The sequence below is a fragment of the Schistocerca nitens genome, chromosome 4 (assembly GCF_023898315.1).
Source record: "Schistocerca nitens isolate TAMUIC-IGC-003100 chromosome 4, iqSchNite1.1, whole genome shotgun sequence".
Lineage (NCBI taxonomy): Eukaryota > Metazoa > Arthropoda > Insecta > Orthoptera > Acrididae > Schistocerca > Schistocerca nitens.
The window spans coordinates 912221784-912241012 of NC_064617.1; the positions used below are offsets into that span (position 1 = coordinate 912221784).

The 19229-nt window shown below is 37.4% G+C and overlaps 2 protein-coding genes across 4 annotated transcripts in view; one reads left to right on the plus strand and one right to left on the minus strand.

Moving 5' to 3' along the window:
* Positions 1 to 714: 714 nt before the first annotated feature.
* On the minus strand, positions 715 to 7207 carry LOC126253490 (gastrulation defective protein 1 homolog). The gene has a single exon (XM_049954863.1). The coding sequence runs from the start codon at positions 7062 to 7064 to the stop codon at positions 5073 to 5075; it is 1992 nt and encodes a 663-aa protein (XP_049810820.1). The 5' UTR covers positions 7065 to 7207; the 3' UTR covers positions 715 to 5072.
* A 135-nt stretch (positions 7208 to 7342) lies between these two features.
* Positions 7343 to 19229, plus strand: part of LOC126253491 (dynein heavy chain, cytoplasmic) — a 237472-nt gene continuing 225585 nt past the window's right edge. For 2 of the 3 annotated variants that reach the window (XM_049954866.1, XM_049954867.1), the window contains exon 1: positions 7344 to 7647. In XM_049954866.1, coding sequence (XP_049810823.1) covers positions 7404 to 7647 — 244 coding nt within the window. In that variant the 5' untranslated portion in view covers positions 7344 to 7403. Of the gene's footprint in view, positions 7648 to 19229 lie in introns of all 3 variants that reach the window. The other variant, XM_049954865.1, reaches the window with a different exon arrangement.

Consider the following 19229-nt stretch of genomic DNA (forward strand, 5'->3'; position numbering starts at 1 on the left):
GGTATTTAGAGGGCCAGTCAAGGTATGATAGGAAGCCTGAGTAGCACTTCCTGCCTAAACTACACCCCCCAAAACATTGCAGATTAAACATTTCATTTGACCGTTTGTGCTTTTGACACCTGGCATCAAGAGAGTAAATTGTGACTCGTTGAACTACACTACACACCCTCTCTAGTTTCTGAGCTATTTGGCCCATTGAATACTTGTAACTTTTTGTGTCTTTGTGATCAACTACCTTTTCTGAGGTACTGACCTACAAATGATTTAGACGGGGTTGCATTCACTGACAGGAGCAATTCCTGTTGTGTTTGAAAGCAACTGTCATCAACAAGACATGGAACTCATGTCTAATCCCTGTATGGATATTTTTTACGAAAACTGTCCTTATGCCACGATACACAGTTGCGAGTGGCACACCATTCCTTGTAGACACATTGATATGCCAACAAATTGGGCAATTAATTCTCAATGTGGTCATGAATGCATCCAAACATGACAGACATTCCGTAACATCTGCACACCGATCCACCTTATTGATTCCAAACAATTAACTGGCACAAACACAATATCCATTGCCATCAATTTGATAAGCAGTGGGGAATCACATGACTGCTGGGTACTAGTTCGACATCTATAGCACTCCAAAGTGCTCTTTGAAGAAAATTACTAAACTAACAGATTGCACAGTGATCTTACATTATTGTGGTTTATTTGTCTCATAACTTACATAATCTAAATCATATGATTCAGGTACAGGAGACACATCAAAATTGCAATAAAATTTCATAATAAACACAGAACAGCTGATGTTAACAAACAGCATCATTACAATAATACAAATTTGTTATGCATACATACAATAAAATCTAACACTTAATTACCTCTTGCTAAATTATCATTTCATCTTCAATGAATTCTGCTGTTGTATAGCAGCATTTTTCCCCAGAATCCGTTGTAGTCTCATTTTTAAAATTTCTGCCTTCATATTAAATATCTTTTTGCCAATTAACTTTTTTATATATTGTCATCCCCATATACTGTAGACTCCATGCGTATAATTGCAACTAGTGTGCGGGTAGCATAAAATTATTTTAATTTCTTGTGTTGTATGTGTGGTTAAAATAATTCTCCTCAAATAATTTTTGTCTGCTGTGTAGAAAGATTATAATTTCACAAATGATTATGGAGGGAACAGTTAGGATTTGTAGTTTTCGAAATAACGGGCGACAAGACTCTGCTTGCTGTATAGCACACATTTATCTGACAATTTTCTTTTGCAGTTTCAGTATTCGAGATACGTTACTTGAACTTCCCCAGAAAATTGTACCATATCTGATAACAGCTTCAAAATAACTATGATTAGTAAATTTTCATGTACTCAGGTAAGTGGAAATTGCTAGTATTTGCATTGCAAATGCAAAACTGAATAGTTTATTTGATAGGAAGTCAATGTGTGTATTCCAGCTCAAGTTCTTGTCCACATTTCATTCCAGGAATTTGATCATGTTAACTCCTTTCATAAGTTGATTGTTAAGTTGTATTATTATCATGCTACTACCAAAGGAGTGCAACTCTCTAAATTAACACATACGATTTCTACTCAAAATGATTCCCTTGCTCCCACATGATATCTGTATCTAATTCTGAGTGAAATGTGTGTTGATGTAATGGAACTCTTTGTTGTCTTTACCACACACTAAAAAAATTGTGCATATGGCTATCACACAAAACAATACACAGAAGGCTGTGACAGAGGATATAATGGGGAATGAACTGACAAAAACAGTATTTATCAACACAAATAATTAAAATTAAAAGTCCTATAGTAACAGGCTATTCAGTTTACGAATATGTTCCTATTTATGTTTCATTTCTTAAGACTTGTGAAGACAGAATACTATACAGAATATCAGTATTGAGAAGCTATCACTACCATTGTTCAAGGATGTACCAGTTTGTTACAAGCAGTTCACTTTAGAGTATTATCTTTGATTGTACAACATTACTTATAACTGACTGATATGCAGGCTGAACACAAACTTCACCATCGAAATTTTGGAGGTTGTTTGGGGATATTTTCTAAGTATTTTAGCATAAGGGATCCATGGTATCTGGTGACTAATTACACAGGAATAATGTAATTTACTTGGTTTGCCACCTCAATTATCTTTATCTCTGTGAAAATACCTTCACAACAATAAAAAAAAGCCTGTAATATGCAATCATCAAAATGAATGATACAAAACAAGGAGTAATGCAACAACCCTCGGATGCAAAAGTACTGCAATGTGATTGCTGTCACTGCGTTGACAGATCAGCATTGATCATCGTTCTGCTCTTCCATTGGTTTTGGTGAACCCATAAATGAGATGCATAATGGCCATCTCTTTATCAGTGAAGCTGTCCATAACGTTGTGTACTGCTATTAACGAACAACTAACACTCTTGGAAAAACAAACCTATGACAGAACCAAGCAGTACTGAATGAAATTTTGAGGGTGAACAGCAAAGTGGGCAACACTGTTGTCAACAGACAATACTGTGAGTGAGTGGAACACATTTGTTTTCAAACAATACATGCTTCATGTACCATTTACAACTGCATTGCATTACATATGATGTTCTTGTTGTTGTGGGGGTCCTACAGCTGTCACTGCATCCAGCATCTCTGCTGCCAAACACCTTGATCCCACCATTCTTCCTCATTGTCTTCTCTCCATCGCTTTTTGGACACCCCTTAGCCAACCTTTCCATGGTCTTGTATCAATGAATTTTAACCTTCAATCTCATTTTTGAGTCCTTTAATTATTCTGAAGGCCTCTCTGGAAATTTGTTTCCCCACTTTAATAACAAATTCTGCCAACTTGTAGAGGTTTGTAATACTTCTTGCATAATTTTTTGGCAGTTCCCCTAAGCACAGCACCTTAATAATAGCTTAAGTGGCACTGTGTCAAATGCTTTACCAAGATCTGTGAAGGCCAAATGATTGCTTAGATTCCATTTTCACTCTCTTCTCCATGATCTGTCTAAGGGTAAAGATGTTATCTACATATGAGCTGCCTCTTCTAAAGCTACTCTGTTCCTTTTCATTTAGAATCTTCTCCATTTTTGATTTTAAAATCCTCCTATACAGCCAGCTAACTGAACTTGTGACACTTACACCATAACAATTGCTACAAACTTCCATGTTTCTTTTTCTTATATATGGGACTTAGATACGCTAAGTTCTACTGTGCTGGAATTTATTCCCCATATCTCATACATTAATTAAACCTCTGACTATTATGGGACAGATGTTGCTCATGGGAGGTTATCAGAGAAGCAATTGGAATTAGTTGCGTTTTACGGCTATGTATCAATGTTCCATTGGTGACAGGGAAGCCAACTAATGATTAGCAGAATTTTTGTAATTACAGTTTGCAGTTGCAGGCTGTTCTGTCCTCAAGTTTCATTATTTACCCTTGTCTCCATATTGTCCCATCGAATTAGTTCACACCTACAGACAGGCAACCCAATTACCAGATTCACAGAGCCAGTTGCCTTTGTGCCATCACAGACACATTAAGGACATGCACCCATGAACTGACACTTGCGACATCATGAACAAAGCCCACACTGAGCAGCTGTAGTGTGAATTCCAATATTGGAGAGATGCTCTGTCCACTGACATGTCTGTTTTCATACATTTTGTAGTTTTTGTGCAGTCTTCTTCTGAAACCCTGGAGGTACTTACGAATAATCCTGCAAGTCCTATCACCCATCCCTTGGAAAATGAAATGGTGGGAAATACTCTTTTCATATTGTTACTTCTGAATAAGACACTAATTAAAATAACCATAAGTTTTTAAAATAAAAGTGGTAGTCAAAGGATTAAATAACTTACTTAGATATTCATACAGAATGCTTGGACCATACCTCACTAATTCCATTGGACAAATTCCCAATTTTCATTTATGTAGCCACATTCTGTCCTCTTTTGTAGTCATTTTCTCTATCTCTTCACCGCCCTGGTTCTCCTGTACCTCCCATTTTATTTCCTTGTACTCCTGTCTTTTTTTCTGTTAGTAGACCTTTAAAATGCTTCTCTGCCTGACCAACACTCAGGATGTTTGCTCTTTCTTTTACTTCTTTGATCAGTCCTACAACTATTTTCCTTGCTACCACCATTTTTGTGCCCCATGCATTAATCGACTTCCTAACATTTTCCCCCAAGCTTTCATTTTTCCCTTTGCAGATGTCCTTTTTTACTTCTCTATTCATTCTATCAACAAGGCTCTATCACATTTGTCCCTTGTTCTCAATTAGTTACTATAGAATGTCTTGAGCCCACCATTACAGATACAGAAATAAACTGGGATGAGATATCAAAGAAACATAATTACTCTGTCATGAGCCACAGGAGACCATGGGCCCTTATACGAAGATACTCATGAAACAACTCTTTACAACTTCTGAAATTTTGTCAGTACAGTCCAGGTTTACCCTGTAAACTGTAGCTTTTGTAACTGTTCCCAAAAATTTAGATGTGAATTATATGTCCACAGTCCAAAAGAAAACTTGTATTTGTCTGTAGAGAATACATAATTACACAATGTGTCCTCTTTGATAGTTTAGTTTTAGCATAGAGCCATCTACCTCTTTAATATTATTATACTAAAAGAACTGGCTACATATTTATTATTTTTCTTTTATAGTAGCACAACAATATGTTAACAGCCAATATTCCATCATACAAAGTATGTTTATAATTAAACTTATATGCATAAATACAACAATATTACAAGATTATGAGTACAATGAACTGTCATAACATATTTACAAAAGCTATTTTGAAGTGGAGGCATGTAAGATTTGATATAATCTGCCAGTTGGTTTCATAAAACTCTTCCTTCTCAATAAAGAATTATTTTCTGAGAAATATGATGTGGTAACTCACCCACAAATAGTATTGTGCCACAAAAATTAACAATGGTGGCAGTTCATCGTGAAAAGTCTCAACGTAGAGTACACGCAGTCACAAGTGCTACCACCTTACATAAGCATCTCACTGACAACATATGATGATAAATCATTTACTCTGTCTTTTGTTTCTTTGATGTAGATTCCTCTGTTTCATCATCCTCATCAGTCTGAAAAATAGGCTTTGGTTGTGTCTTTGAGTAAGCTGGAGAAACCCAATATGGATTCTCTGCAGCCTCTTTAGCAAAGCGAAGTATGGCTTCTCGTGGATCCTGGTCATCTTCCACACGTTTGCTTAAACCTAGATTGCGTATAACATACGAACTAAGAGTACCACCTGACTGTGCGACACGGCCACCTTGTCCAGAAGAAATGGGCAGATCAGGCCTCCTCGACTTCACAGGATCATGTCTATCCTTTTCCATTTGTTTTCTTATTGACTTTGGCTTTTCTTGTCGGAACATGGGTAATGCATGGGGTGTCAATATCTGCTGAGCAGCAACCACACCAACTTGTTTCACTTTTCTGTGAGTTTTAACTACACATAACTTAGCGCCCCTAAGGCTGCGCTTTTCATCATAGTAAACTTTCACAGTCCCATTACCACAGCCAACAAATATCTGATTTAGCTTTGGATGCCAGAGTGTTCTTATCACGTGAGAATCTGTCACAGAGATTTCATTAACTTTTGTAAATGAAGAGGTATCATAAAAAAGCAGCCTTCCCGATGTACTGTCTTTTTTCATATTTTCTCCAGTTATCAGCATACGATCGTCAGGACTAAACATACAGTCTGTCGTTGGATAGCGGGAAAACAAGTCTTCAAAAACAGTAAGAGGCTTTTTGAAGGCACGAATATCCCACAATTTCATGGTATCATCACAACTGCGAGTGGCCAATGAATTTCCTAAATATGAAAAGCAAATGCATGATATTTCAGAACCATTCTGATGAGCCCCACGGAGCATTAATGTTGTGTTGACAAACATTTTCCGGTGATCCCACATCTGCAATGACCCATCAATACAACCAGCAGCAATCAAATTTCCGTCACGATTATAAGCACATGCAGTTGGTGCAGTTTTCAGTCCATTCTGTGCTCGGCACTTTATTAAACTTTTGTGGAGGTTTGGTTTCTCAATGTCCCAAAGACGTAACGTACTATCTTGAGAACAGGTCAAAAATTCTTCCCTTACTTTTGGATGCCAGCAGCCACCATTCAGAGAAGCTGTATGTCCTTTTGTTCTCGCCATATCGCTTATATACTGATCTCCTTTGACACATTCTAGAACTTCGAATCCATCTCTATCCAGTACCTTCGCCTGTGATGAACTTGACACTACTAAAATAACATCACCAGTGATGGAGTACTGTAAACTAAGAATTGGATGATTTTCACATGGCTGTAAAGTTCGGAAACTTTGCAAAGAAGCGTCCATGCCAGCAAAATCCCAGAATCTTATTTCATAGTCAATGGAACCGGTAGCTAACCTGGCACCAGCCGGATCAGCCGCTACAGATGTGACAGCTTTTGAACCATGCAGCATTTCTACTTCATGGCTCATTGGTATACTTTTTGTAAGATCTTGCTCGTCATCGCTATCGTCTTCATCACTACTGTATACGGCATCATTTCTTTCGGCACTGGGGTTCACTCCTAATTTTTCAGTTTTATCATCTTGCGTAGATGACAGATCTTTTGGCACCGGAGGTCCAATTAAGTCCTCTTCATTTGATTCACTGTCGGAACTGTCGTTAGGCGAAGGAACTGACGAATCATTTGACAGAGAAAGTGGCTTCAGTTTGTCAGTAGTTTTCTCAAGTGCATCTTTGTGTCTTATTTTCGCAGTCTCCGTTGCTTCAGTGACCATCTCCTCGATGTCGAACTGCTTGGACTTTTTCCCAAAACCACCGAAACCCATTACTTCGTAAATACCTTTCGCCTCCGTGTCTTTGTATTCCTCGTCTTTTGTTGTATCGTTTTTCTGATTGCTACCAAAGGTACCGAAAGTGCCCACTGTCTTTACGGCACTGGTTTCTTCTGCTGGATTTCGTAAACAATCTGCGTTTATTTTTCCGAATATTATAGCCTTGCTTCTCTTCATTTTGATGCTGTTGCAAAATGAGTGTTTTATTTGTATAACTCAGGTAGCTTACATGAGATAGTTCATCTCAACATGAACACAAATCAAAACACACATTACACACAAAACACATCGCAGTATTCCACCCTCAACATTACTAGTCTGAAAAATATCAACAAAGTTTCGATGTTCGATCACACCGATATCGAGACACACTTGATCGATATAAGTGACCTCGAACTGCAGATGACACCAAGGTGTGTGCAAGTGCATGAGTCATTGAAGTTCAGTGTCAGTTCTGAGGTGTGGAAATAGTCGTGGTGTCATGTCAGAGCTGGAGTAGAGCACTAAGTATTAAAAATGGGCGATTCTGCAGATACTGGGGACATCCCCCCAGTTTCGGAAAATGTCTCAATTGTTGACTTTTCGGCATTTGCCAGTTACTTGAAAAAAGCAGCAACTATTTTGCTTCCAGAGGATGACGATGTCATGCCTCCAGCATTAAATGCTGCGTTGAATGACAAAAGTAATCAAGAATGCATTCAAAAATTCTTAAGCGATTCACAAGTATCAATACTGTTTGTTCAGCGTATTTCATCGAAAGGTAATAGTTTACATCATTGTCTTTGAGGTTACTTGAAAATATTAAATCGGCACTTGATTGATTTGTACAAGTCGGTTGTTGTGAATTAGCCATTAATCTGCGTTGTAGATTTCTACAGTTTTTGGCACAAAACAGTACATTGCTAAATAATGTCTTGACAATGTCACCAGCAAGCCGGGACACAAACTTTGAAATAAGTTACTCGTTGAGGGAATGCTAATCTGAAGGAGTGGAGGGAAGGGGGAAAAGTCCGTTACGTTTTAGGCTGATGGCTCGTAGCTTAAGTTTTCCGTACAGCTGGATTGCGAACGACGACGTATGCAGAAATGTACATGCTACCCTTATCAAATAATTTTGAGTATCAGTATAAAGTCTGTAAGAAAAACGGCGGAAAGGGGGTTCCGCCAATATTCGATATAACTTTCTCATATTAGGTCTTATACCATTTAGTGCAATAGTATCAGACACACATTACAGCAGTAATACATACATGTAGGAAATAAGTGTATAGACTGGCATAAGGTGACGATATGTCAGAAATTATAAAGTATTTATGTGGAAAAAACATCAGTTATGTGGTTTCATTTCCTTTGTAGCAGATGGAGGACCTATGTTTTTTCACTTAAACATTTGTATTGAGCGAATAGTTTGTCGTACTCGTTACAGATTTAGATTGTTGTGTACTAGAGCCCTTCCCCCAAAGGGCTTGGTTTCCAACTGAAATGTAATGTTATTTAAACCGTATTGATGTGCTAATCAGTAATAAACACGTGAATTTGTTTTTGTACACATTCTGACAGTGCGAAAAGGCTTTGTACGCCCCCTTGAAATTCCCAGTGCCCTACTAACATAAATTAAAAGTTTTATGTTTGCTGCATGCGAGAGTGAATGCTCATTAAATGCATAATTGCTTAGCTGGATCTGGCTATTTACAGTACATTGCATTAATAATTGTTCCATAGATCATGAGTACATTTCATAATGATGTGGAATGTGTCAGTTTAACATAAGTTTCCTTTACATGATATAATCTTTCCCTCCTTTTTACAACTACCACTTCATATCTAAAAATTCATTTAGTAAGTAGGAGTTGTCAATCAGAATTTTTATTAAATGCTGGTTGGCTGTCAGACTTTTAATGATATTTGGTAAATGACCAAAGATTTTTGTGGCTACGTAATTCACACCTTTCTGTGCCAAAGTCATTTAACCCAGAATGGTGAAGATCATCCTTTATTTTAATGTTGTAGCAATTCACTTTGCTATTATTTATGAATTAGGATGGGTTATTAATGACAAATTTCATAATTGTGTATTGCGAAAGTAATGAGAATATCCAGAATTCCGTAAATCGTGGAGGGACGTCAGCTGTTATTCCGATTACATACTTTTGTCCAGTGAATACTTACTTTTGATGATGAATTACACCAAAATATGTTGCCATATGAAAGCAGTGAATGAAATTAGGCATAGTAGGCTAATTTACTGATATATTTATCACCAAAATTTGCAGTAACTCTAATAGCATAAGTAATAGTTGAACCTAAAAGTTTCAGCATTGTGTTTCTTCCAATTCAGTTTCTCATCATTGCACACACATTGAAATTTTGATATTCTATTGTAGCGACAGACTTCTGTTCAAAGTCTATATTTATCAATGGTGTTACGCCATTTACTGTACAGAACTGTAAATAGTGTTCCCTCAAAATTTAGTGAGAGTCCATTCGCATGGAACCAATTAATAATTTTCTGAAAGACATCATTTACAATTGCCTCAGCTAATTATTATTTGTTGGGTGTGATGCATCTTTGTGAATATAGAGTGGCAAGCCATTAATATATGGGTCCTTCTCAAAAGTTGTACATATTTGGATCCCAGGTCACAACATGCTTTATTTAAATGCATTTACGTTTTTTCAGATATGTTGGATTTAGTTTAAAACTATAGTAAACCATTATTTACTTATTTTTAAATAAAATTATTCAATTTTGTTAAATGTGATATCTCGCTGCTGTTACTTGTCCCCTACACTTATCTTGATTACATTAAGTGAAATTGTACAAGGCATTATAAAGGGTTTTAATTTTAACTGAGTTTTACAGATAGCAAATTTATTAACAATAAGATATTACTGTATGTTTTAGTTAAAATCATTTTTTTTTTAATTCTTTAAAAATTTTTCAGAGCCAGTCCCATGCTAGTGGCTTGTATGAGTGTAGAGTTTGTGTTAAATTATTACAGTGCCAGGAAGAAATATTGACACTAATGTTCACCACCTCCATTACTCCATTGTTTTGAGAAGATTTAATAATTTTTAATTTTATTTTCATCAATTGATTACAAATTAATTTTAAATTAACACTAGGGAGAAGGGAAAGACTAACCTTAGAAGGAACACCGCAGCATTTAATTTTGTGAATGTTTCTCACCTCTGTGAAAACTGACCTGCATGAAAGTGATTATTTAGTAATGGGATGTTGATTAGTGATTAAATGATCAAATAAGCTTTATAATAATGCGTGGAAAGTTCTATTTGTGAATAATGAATTATTTAGGAATGGAGAGATGACTATCGAAAGGCAGAAGAGCTGCATCATTGACAGATACATCAGAACATATAGAGCTTTGCTTGGCTAGCTTTCGGAATGAACTTCCTTTCTCAATCTGTAGGAGAGGAGAAAAAAATGACACACACACACACACACACACACACACACACACACACACACACACACACACACTGTTTCCTATATTGTGCTCATTCGACACATTATTTATCAATGTAGAAAAGCTATGTGCATTTATAAGTGAGAGATTTAGCTTTTAGCTAGACAGCGATTTTTTAAGAGACGGTTTATGCTCTAACTTAAGATTTTCAAAGTATTAAACCTCATGCATTGAAATGATCCTATTTTCTTTACTTTTCTAAAAAGTAGTGATGAAATTATGTACTTTGCTTGCTTGCTGAGTATGTTTATATTAATGTTTTTTAGTTTTAAAAACTCTTTACTGCACTCACAACCTTGTTTCGGGCTACGGCCTCAGATTTTTAGGGCTACTTATTTGTATGTGTTTCATGTAGAATGTTGTGAAATCTTGACAGTTTTAAATCCACCATACGTCAGTAACTGACAGTACTATTTTGATGATTTGAAAGTTGTAATATTTCAGCTTGACGTACCATTTGTATTTTGATCTGTTCATATAGTAATAGCATGAACAATAAATGATTCATAACAATTATTGACCTCTAATTTACCCTATGTTCAGACATTTTAGGGGGTTTTCATTTCCATTACTACCAAGCTAACTTCTGATACTACACTGAATAGATTTTTCTTTTTTTAAAAAATACATTTTTTGAACCACTATTAGAGCACCTACTTGATTGTGCTAACATAAAAATGTATAAAACATGTTGTTGTTGTTGTTGTCGTCATCTTCAGTCCTGAGACTGGTTCGATGCAGCTCTCCACGCTACTCTATCCTGTGCAAGCTTCTTCATCTCCCAATACGTACTGCAGCCTACATCCTTCTGATCTGTTTAGTGTATTCATCTCTTGGTCTCCCTCTATGATTTTTACCCTCCACGCTGCCCTCCAATACTAAATTGGTGATCCCTTGATGCCTCAGAACATGCCCTACCAACCAATCCCTTCTTCTTGTCAAGTTGTGCCACAAACTCCTCTTCTCCCCAATCCTATTCAATACCTCCTCATTAATTATGTGATCTACCCATCTAATCTTCAGCATTCTTCTGTATCACCACATTTCAAAAGCTTCTATTCTCTTCTTGTCCAAACTATTCATCGTCCATGTTTCACTTCCATACATGGCTACACTCCATACAAATATTTTCAGAAACGACTTCCTGACACTGAATTTTTCAAAATTAAAAGAAATAATTTTTTTTTTGCAAAATACACCAGATTTTTGATAATGGCCCGGGTCGACAGAAGTGTCCGATCCCACGTGTCGGCTTTGACCCATGACATAATGGTGTTGTCGAGTGTGACGTCATGACGGCGCGGAGTTTGGTTTGTGAGTGTGGCGTGTTTGCAGATGTCGTGTTGTGGTTTGTTGTGCTCTCTGGTGGTATGTCGAGGGTTTTCGTTTGTGTGGTGTAATGGACTCAGTTTGCTTTTGCTCAATTTTCCAGAATTTTTAGTGTCGGCTGTGTTTGTAGTGGAATTAGTTTCAGTGAGTTAACGATTTTGTGTGAAAGTTAATTTAGTGTTGTTCGCTGTACATCGTATGGTAATTTTAGTAAAATTAATCGGTTGTTGTTTTCGTTCAGGAATGGATATGACGGATAAATTTAACAGTGCGCAGGTCAAGGGAAGTGTTTGATCCCAATGTGTGGCTGTGTATGTTGATATTGGTATCTGGAGATGTTTTTGAGCTATATAGGCCAAGGGAAGTGTTTGATCCTAATATATGGGATCGGGAGCTGCTGTTGAGCTATATAGGTCAAGGGAAGTGTCCGATTCCAGATGATATTGTGTTTAGTGGTATTTGGGGAGTTTTGTGATGTCAGTTTTTCTCGCCGTTTTGTGTGGTTTTGTATGGGGGTGGGTGTCTAAATTTGTTTATATTTATATTTAAAAACAGATAATGTGACTTACCATACTAAAGCGCTGGCAGGTTGATAGAAACACAAACACACATACATACACACAAAATTCTAGCTTTCGTAGCCAATGGTTGCTTCGTCAGGAAAGAGGGAAGGAGAGGGAAAGACAAAAGGATGTGGGTTTTAAGGGAGAGGGTAAGGAGTCATTCCAATCCTGGGAGTGGAAAGACTTACCTTAGGGGGAAAAAAGGACAGGTATACACTCGCGCGCGCACACGCACGCACGCACGCGCACACGCACACACACACACACATATCCATCTGCACATACACAGACACAAGCAGACATTTGTAAAGGCAAAGACTCTGTCTGCTTGTGTCTGTGTATGTGCGGATGGATAAGTGTGTGTGTGCGAGTGTAGGCACACGCAAAAGGAGGTTGTAATTAGGCAAGCTTTCGGAGTCAGTGGTTCCTTCTTCAGGAGAAGGGTTGAAGGGGAAGGAAGAGGGGTGATGGAAAATGATTGGAGAGGTCTAGGAAAAGTGGTAGATTTCGCAGAAGTCAGCTAGAACTGCTGGTCAGGGGAGACATATCACACGGGATGAGAAAGAAAGACTGATTGTAGGGAACTGCATCGGATGAGATTTGAAAACCTGAGAGCTTAAAAGTGGAAGTCAGGGTAATATGCAAGACAGAGATTACTGTTTGAACATCATGCATGAGTTAATAAGAGTGAAAAGCTAAGTGCAGTGTACTTAAGAGGTGCTAAGGGGGTGGTGAAAAATGGACAGGTAAGACAATTAAAGATGTAGAAAACTAAAAAGATGTGAAGAAAATAGTAGTTACCATGTGGAAATGCTGAGATGGAAGAAATTAACGTAAATTAAGGTCAGGTGGGTGGTGAGAACCAAGGATATTGATGCAGCGGTAGTTTGGAGTTCTGAGAAAACGGTGTGTGGGAGAAGAACCCAGACGGCGCGTGTAGTGAAACAGGCCTCGAGGTCATGGTTATCATGTTGTAGAGCTTGCTCTGCAACAGGATATTGCATATTGCCAGTATATACCCTCTGCCTATGCCCATTCATCCCCTTGATTGTTGTTGTTGTTGTTTTTATGACCCAATATTTTGCCAATGGTACCACAGGGAGCTTCGAATTTATGTATTTTATTTTCAGTATCAGAGTCAACATGGAAACATACAGCACAGCTTAAATAAGAGATTTGAAAGACTTATTCTAAAATCGAATTATTCAAAACTGCTTTTGATCTGACTGGATACTGCCCTCGGAATGCCATTTAAATTTTAAAGTTGTATTTCTTGCGAATTTTGTTCAACTGGGATACTGATAATTGGAGGCCATCTTCTTCCTTTTGAATAATACAATCTGCAAACATAATCTGGCCCTCAGTAGTCCAGCCTCTCAGTGATCTGGCGCACATCCAAAAACACGTGCACAATGTATTATCGTGTGCAACAATGCTTAGTTAAACAATGCTTTATGTACTGTATTTGAAATTGTAGCTTTCTTTACAGTTCGGAATTACGTCTTCTAAAATGAAACACGTTACGCTAGACCTCAAGCAGAAACTCGAAAGATAAGTTAATTTGAGGTTCTTCGTAGAAAGCCATTGCTACTGAGTTCAGTGTTGGACGAGCAACTATTTATGACATCAAAAAGAAAGATGATGATATTCGACAGTACTCAACACAAATGAATTGACAGTTGGGAAAACAGAAGGTTTTGTGAAAGAATGAGAATGAAAAACTGGATATAGCTGTCTATAGATGGTTCACACAACGTCGTTTTAAGGAATTCCAGCTAGTGGCCTGATTATAAAGGAAAAAGCATTGAACAACTTGGCGGTAGTAACTTGGGTGCAGCGAACGAAGGTTGGCTATCAAACTGGAAAAACAACATGGCGTTTGGCAGCTGACAGTCACCGGGACAAGTGGCTCAGCTAAAGATAAGGATTCTGATGAATTTGTAAGCAAGATACAGAAGATAATAGGGGAAGAAGATTTAACTGCTGATGCCTTGTATAATGCTGATGAAACAGGACACTTTTTTTTTACAAGATGCTTCCTTCAAAAACATTAGCTGCCAAGAACGAGAATGAAGCTCCCGGTTACAAGCAACAGAAACAGTGCACAACATTAATGGTGCTTTGTAATGCAAATGGGAATCATAGACTACTGCTTATGGTGATTGGAAAATCACTTTGTTTTCAAGACACTGACATAAATACTGTACCAGTGCAGTATTGCGCTCAGAAGAAAGCGTGGATGGACAGACAAATATTATCTGTGGTTCCATGAAACGTTTGTACCAGCAGTGAGAAAAGAGCTAAAGAAGAAAGCTTCAAATGAGAGCTATCCTTATAATTGACAATGCTCTGAGTCATCCTTGAGAGAAACATATGAAGTCTGATGGTATACATGTACAAGCACTCTTTCTTCCACCCAGTGTGACAGTCCTAATTCAGCCCATGGACCAGGGAATTTTGGAATCAGTTAAATGTCAGTATTGACATTCACTTCTCATCTCCTTGTTGAATGATTATTGCGACTATGCTGAAGGCGTGGAAAGCAATTGACATACATGTTGTTGTTTTCCAAGCAGCTGAAGCATGGGATAAAGTGGAGAGCACTACCATAATGAAGAGCTGGAGAAAATTGTGGCCATCTATTGATGCTGAGTTGGATCCAGTAGTGATTGACAGCAATGAGCCAGTCAGTTTGGAATTATCAATTACTTTGTGCACTGACATGTTCCACAACCTGGAAGGAGGAGAAGAAATTGATGATGAAGATTTTACTAAGTGGCTGAATGAGGAAAACTGTGATATGGACTAAACTCTAACAGATGAAGAAATAATCGATAGTGTGCAAGAAAGTAATGATGAAAGTGAAGAGGATGATATAGGAGGAGAGATCATGAAGATTTCTCACACTGCTGGTGCAGAAGCTGCTGTCGTCATCCTGGGGTACATTATGCAACAACCAGATACATGCAGTACCGATGTAATGCTTGTAAAGCAGTTGTGTGATAAAGCATGTCACGGTCATGTATCATCATTGCGACAGTTAAAAATAAGGGACATGTTTCATAGTGAGTGATAAGACCATATAATTATGTACAGTATACACTCAAGGACTAAGTTTTCTTTGAAATTTAATGTATTTTTGGATTTAATAAAGTATATCCTCTGTTTTAAAGTTGTATCCTTCAGTTTAATAAAGTACAGTATACTATATCCCCTATGTTTTCAAAATAAATAAAAAACAAAATAAACGAATAAAATAAATTTCAGACACTCAATAATCTGGCACCCATCTGTGCAAGGAATGTCCGAATTAGCAAGAGTAGTGTACATTTACATCCCCAGAGAATGAAGTCAATGTTAATATTAAAATTGGTAGGTTACAGTCCACACATCTGTGTAGCATTTGTAACTGAGCCAGGATGTTGTAAAATTACTGGCAAACTCGGACACCTTTGGATACAGGGCTGGATCACGCACCTTAATAAGCAGAGGTCAGTTACATACCAGTTACAAAAATATGTAGTGTCTGCCCATAAAATGAGCTAAGATACAGCTCCATCTCTGTGGATGCTCATGTAAGACAGATTTCTATAAAATTGCATATACCACTGAGAAAAAATATTAGGTGTTAAAGATCTAATAGACACATCAGTACAAAATAAAATACAAAATGCAATAAACCAAGCACAACTCTGCAGAGTATAAATTCATCTTAAAAATCTGCTTTGATATACAGTATTTTATGTACAGTATTGTTAAACTATTAACATGTCAACAAAAAAATTATATATATGTGTGTGTGTGTGTGTGTGTGTGTGTGTGTGTGTGTGTGTGTGGGCGCGCGCGCACAAGAGCGATAGTGGGTGTGTAGTAGCATGTGACCCATTGAGGGTTGTAAGCAGACTTATTGGCTATGCGTGCTTGCTCAGGTCACAAAGAAAGGTGACATGCCGATAGCTGGTGCAGGGGTACATATAGTTACATTAAATAAGACCATGTAATATATGTTACATAATACAATCTGTAAACAATAGATAAAATAATTAAATAATTGGATTTTCTCTGCCTCGTGATGGCTGGGTGTTGTGTGTGCTGTCCTTAGGTTAGTTAGGTTTAAGTAGTTCTAAGTTCTAGGGGACTGATGACCATAGATGTTAAGTCCCATAGTGCTCAGAGCCATTTGAACCAATTAAATAATTATACCTAATATCATAACACAATATAAAAGTTTAAAAAAATATATGAATAATTTATAAGGTGAATCCTTTAAAGTTTTATGGCCATTAGTATGTGATACAGATAAGAGACCAAGGAGGATGGAAAGTGGTATACAATAAATAAATAGGCTGCAAAAGAGTGCAACAACACTACTGCACAGTTAAGCGTGCCATAGCCAGACATCTGTGCACATGGGCTACATGAAATGACTGCTGCAAATCTCCAGCCAACTTGAATCATGAAGATATTCAGCAGAAAAAAAAATTTAAGTATTACACAACAAATAATAAAATAATGAAACAGAAGAGAACATTGACTAGGTTGCAAAATGAGCACAACACCTTCACTCCACAGGTAGGTGAATTGGAGCCCAATGTAGGAGTTTAAGGTATGAGTGAAGCAAAAGAGGTATTGTCGGCCACAAATGTCTAGCAGGCACAGATCATATATCCAGTCAGCATAAATAACCAATACATTACTAAGTGCAGTGACAAGACACACACTATAAAAGATCGTGTAAAATATTTAAGTATCCCTATTAAGATCGCGCTGATTGTTACGTACCAGGTCTGGGGCTTTCTTATTGTGACTGTAAATATCCAGTTCATCTAAAAAGCCCATTTTTCTACATCTATAATTTCATTTTTTCTTATGCTCAAAACAGAACCACATTAGAAACTAGTCAGCTATCTCAGCTGCATGTTTACTGATTGCTGGAAAAAAGAAATCTGGTGGTATAGTCCGTACTAAACAATGATTGCCCCTTATATTCCTTGTACCTGTTCCTTAAGTTATGTAGCAGAATGGGATGAACATGTCACAAGTTCTAACATGCAGCTGATCTTGAAGTTTCTTGATAAAGATGATTCGTTTATTCCACAGCACTTTGTATCCTATAAGTCACAGAAAACTCTCACTGAAAGTATTCCTACAACAGGCTTATGCTTTTTCGTCAGTCAGATCTACTGGTATCTCAGCTGATCAGTTTTTGACCAAATAGTTTAGTGAAATGTGCAGAGACCCTCAGAATATCGCCCAAAACTTTGCTTATTACACAATGCTGCAATGCTGAGTTTGTAGTTTTCATACTTCATTGTTTCCTAGTGTTATTATACAACAATCAAGAGTTAACCTTGGCAAGAAATGTCAGTGAGTGTTATGAAGAGAGAGTGGTACTCACGATATAGTGCAAATGTTTAGTTGCAGTAGACACAGAAAAAAAGCTAAAAAAGTAAGCTTTCAGCCAAAACACACACACACACACACACACACACACACACACACACATACATTCACACATTATGGCCAGTCTCTGGTTGTCGACACCAGTCTGCAGTCATGTGTGTTCTCTAATTCAGCAGCTTTTTCCTTGTGCCTGTCTGACTCAAGATTTGCACCATGTGGTGAGCAGCAATCTATCCTTTTCATAATATTGCCATAATTACATCTGGGTTTGCCTTCGTGTGGCAAGAATTGAGTGATAATTACTTGCTGTGCTTAAAGGAGCGTTCTGAGCTGTTCTTCTCCCTGCCGCCGGATATTTTTCAGGGATATGACTAGGAAGTGCTTATAGTGGCCAGATTGATGCGAATTATGATGAACTACAACAAATAATGGAACCACACTTTCATCAGTTATTTTTTTTATTCTGAATTTCCATACTTCTTTTTTGATAGTTTTATTATGTTCATTTTGCATTTGTGAGCACTTGAATTCGAGAAAGCTGCTATATTAGAGAGAAATCAGTTCTGTTGCCACAGTGAGTAGTATAGTTTGTCTTCTCATTTGAGTTTATTTCATCAAAGCTTTTTCTTGCCATTGGCGTGGCTATTGGGTACAGAATGAGTAAGATGCTAGATATAAGGGTACAGTTGTACAGCAGCTTTGGTGCTGGCACCTCACTGATGGCTCAGGCATCTCGTTTCTTGCCAGGCAACTTTATCCTGTGGCTATTGGCATTGCTAGTTAAGCAGATTACTTGAAGTGTATCTGATGACATTGTGGTTCATTCATGCCGAAAAACCGAGCAAGGCGACGCTGTGGTTAGCACACTGTTGTCGCATTTGGGAAGATGACAGTTCAAACCTTCGTGTGGCCTTTCAGATTAAGGTTTTCCTAGAGTTCTGTAAATTTCTCCAAGGAAATGCTGGGATGGTTCCTTTGAAAGGATATGGCAGATTTCCTTCCCCACCCTTGACACAATCTGAGCGTGTGCTCCATCTCTAATGTCCTCGATGTCAACTGGACATTAAATTCAATCTCCCTTCACGCTAAAAATGATAGCTGACAGGAGAGAGAAGAGGTATGGATGCACACTGTGTATATCATTAACACTACAGATCCATTCACCAGTTTGTACGAGAAGCCAAAAATAATCTAGAGTACTTTTTCAGACAGTTACAAAAGTCTCCACAAATTTTTCAATTTGTTTTAAATATTATTGAACCAAGGTAGTTTGATTCGACCCAACATTATTGATGTGGTTTCTGTGGGAGAGCGATTTATAGGTTTACTCACTCTGAGGTAATATTTCATCAGTTTTTATCAACATCTATTTCGTGTACCCCATCTGCCATTTATAGATTCTTGTACTGATAATGTTGCTAAAAGAAGAAAATGACAAATTAAAGAAAACGGAACATAATTTCCAAAATGTATTACACCAGATATTACCGTCTTGAAATGGTTGATATGATCTCTGTGGGATCCATATCAAATAGGACTATCAATAGACATTGAATTTA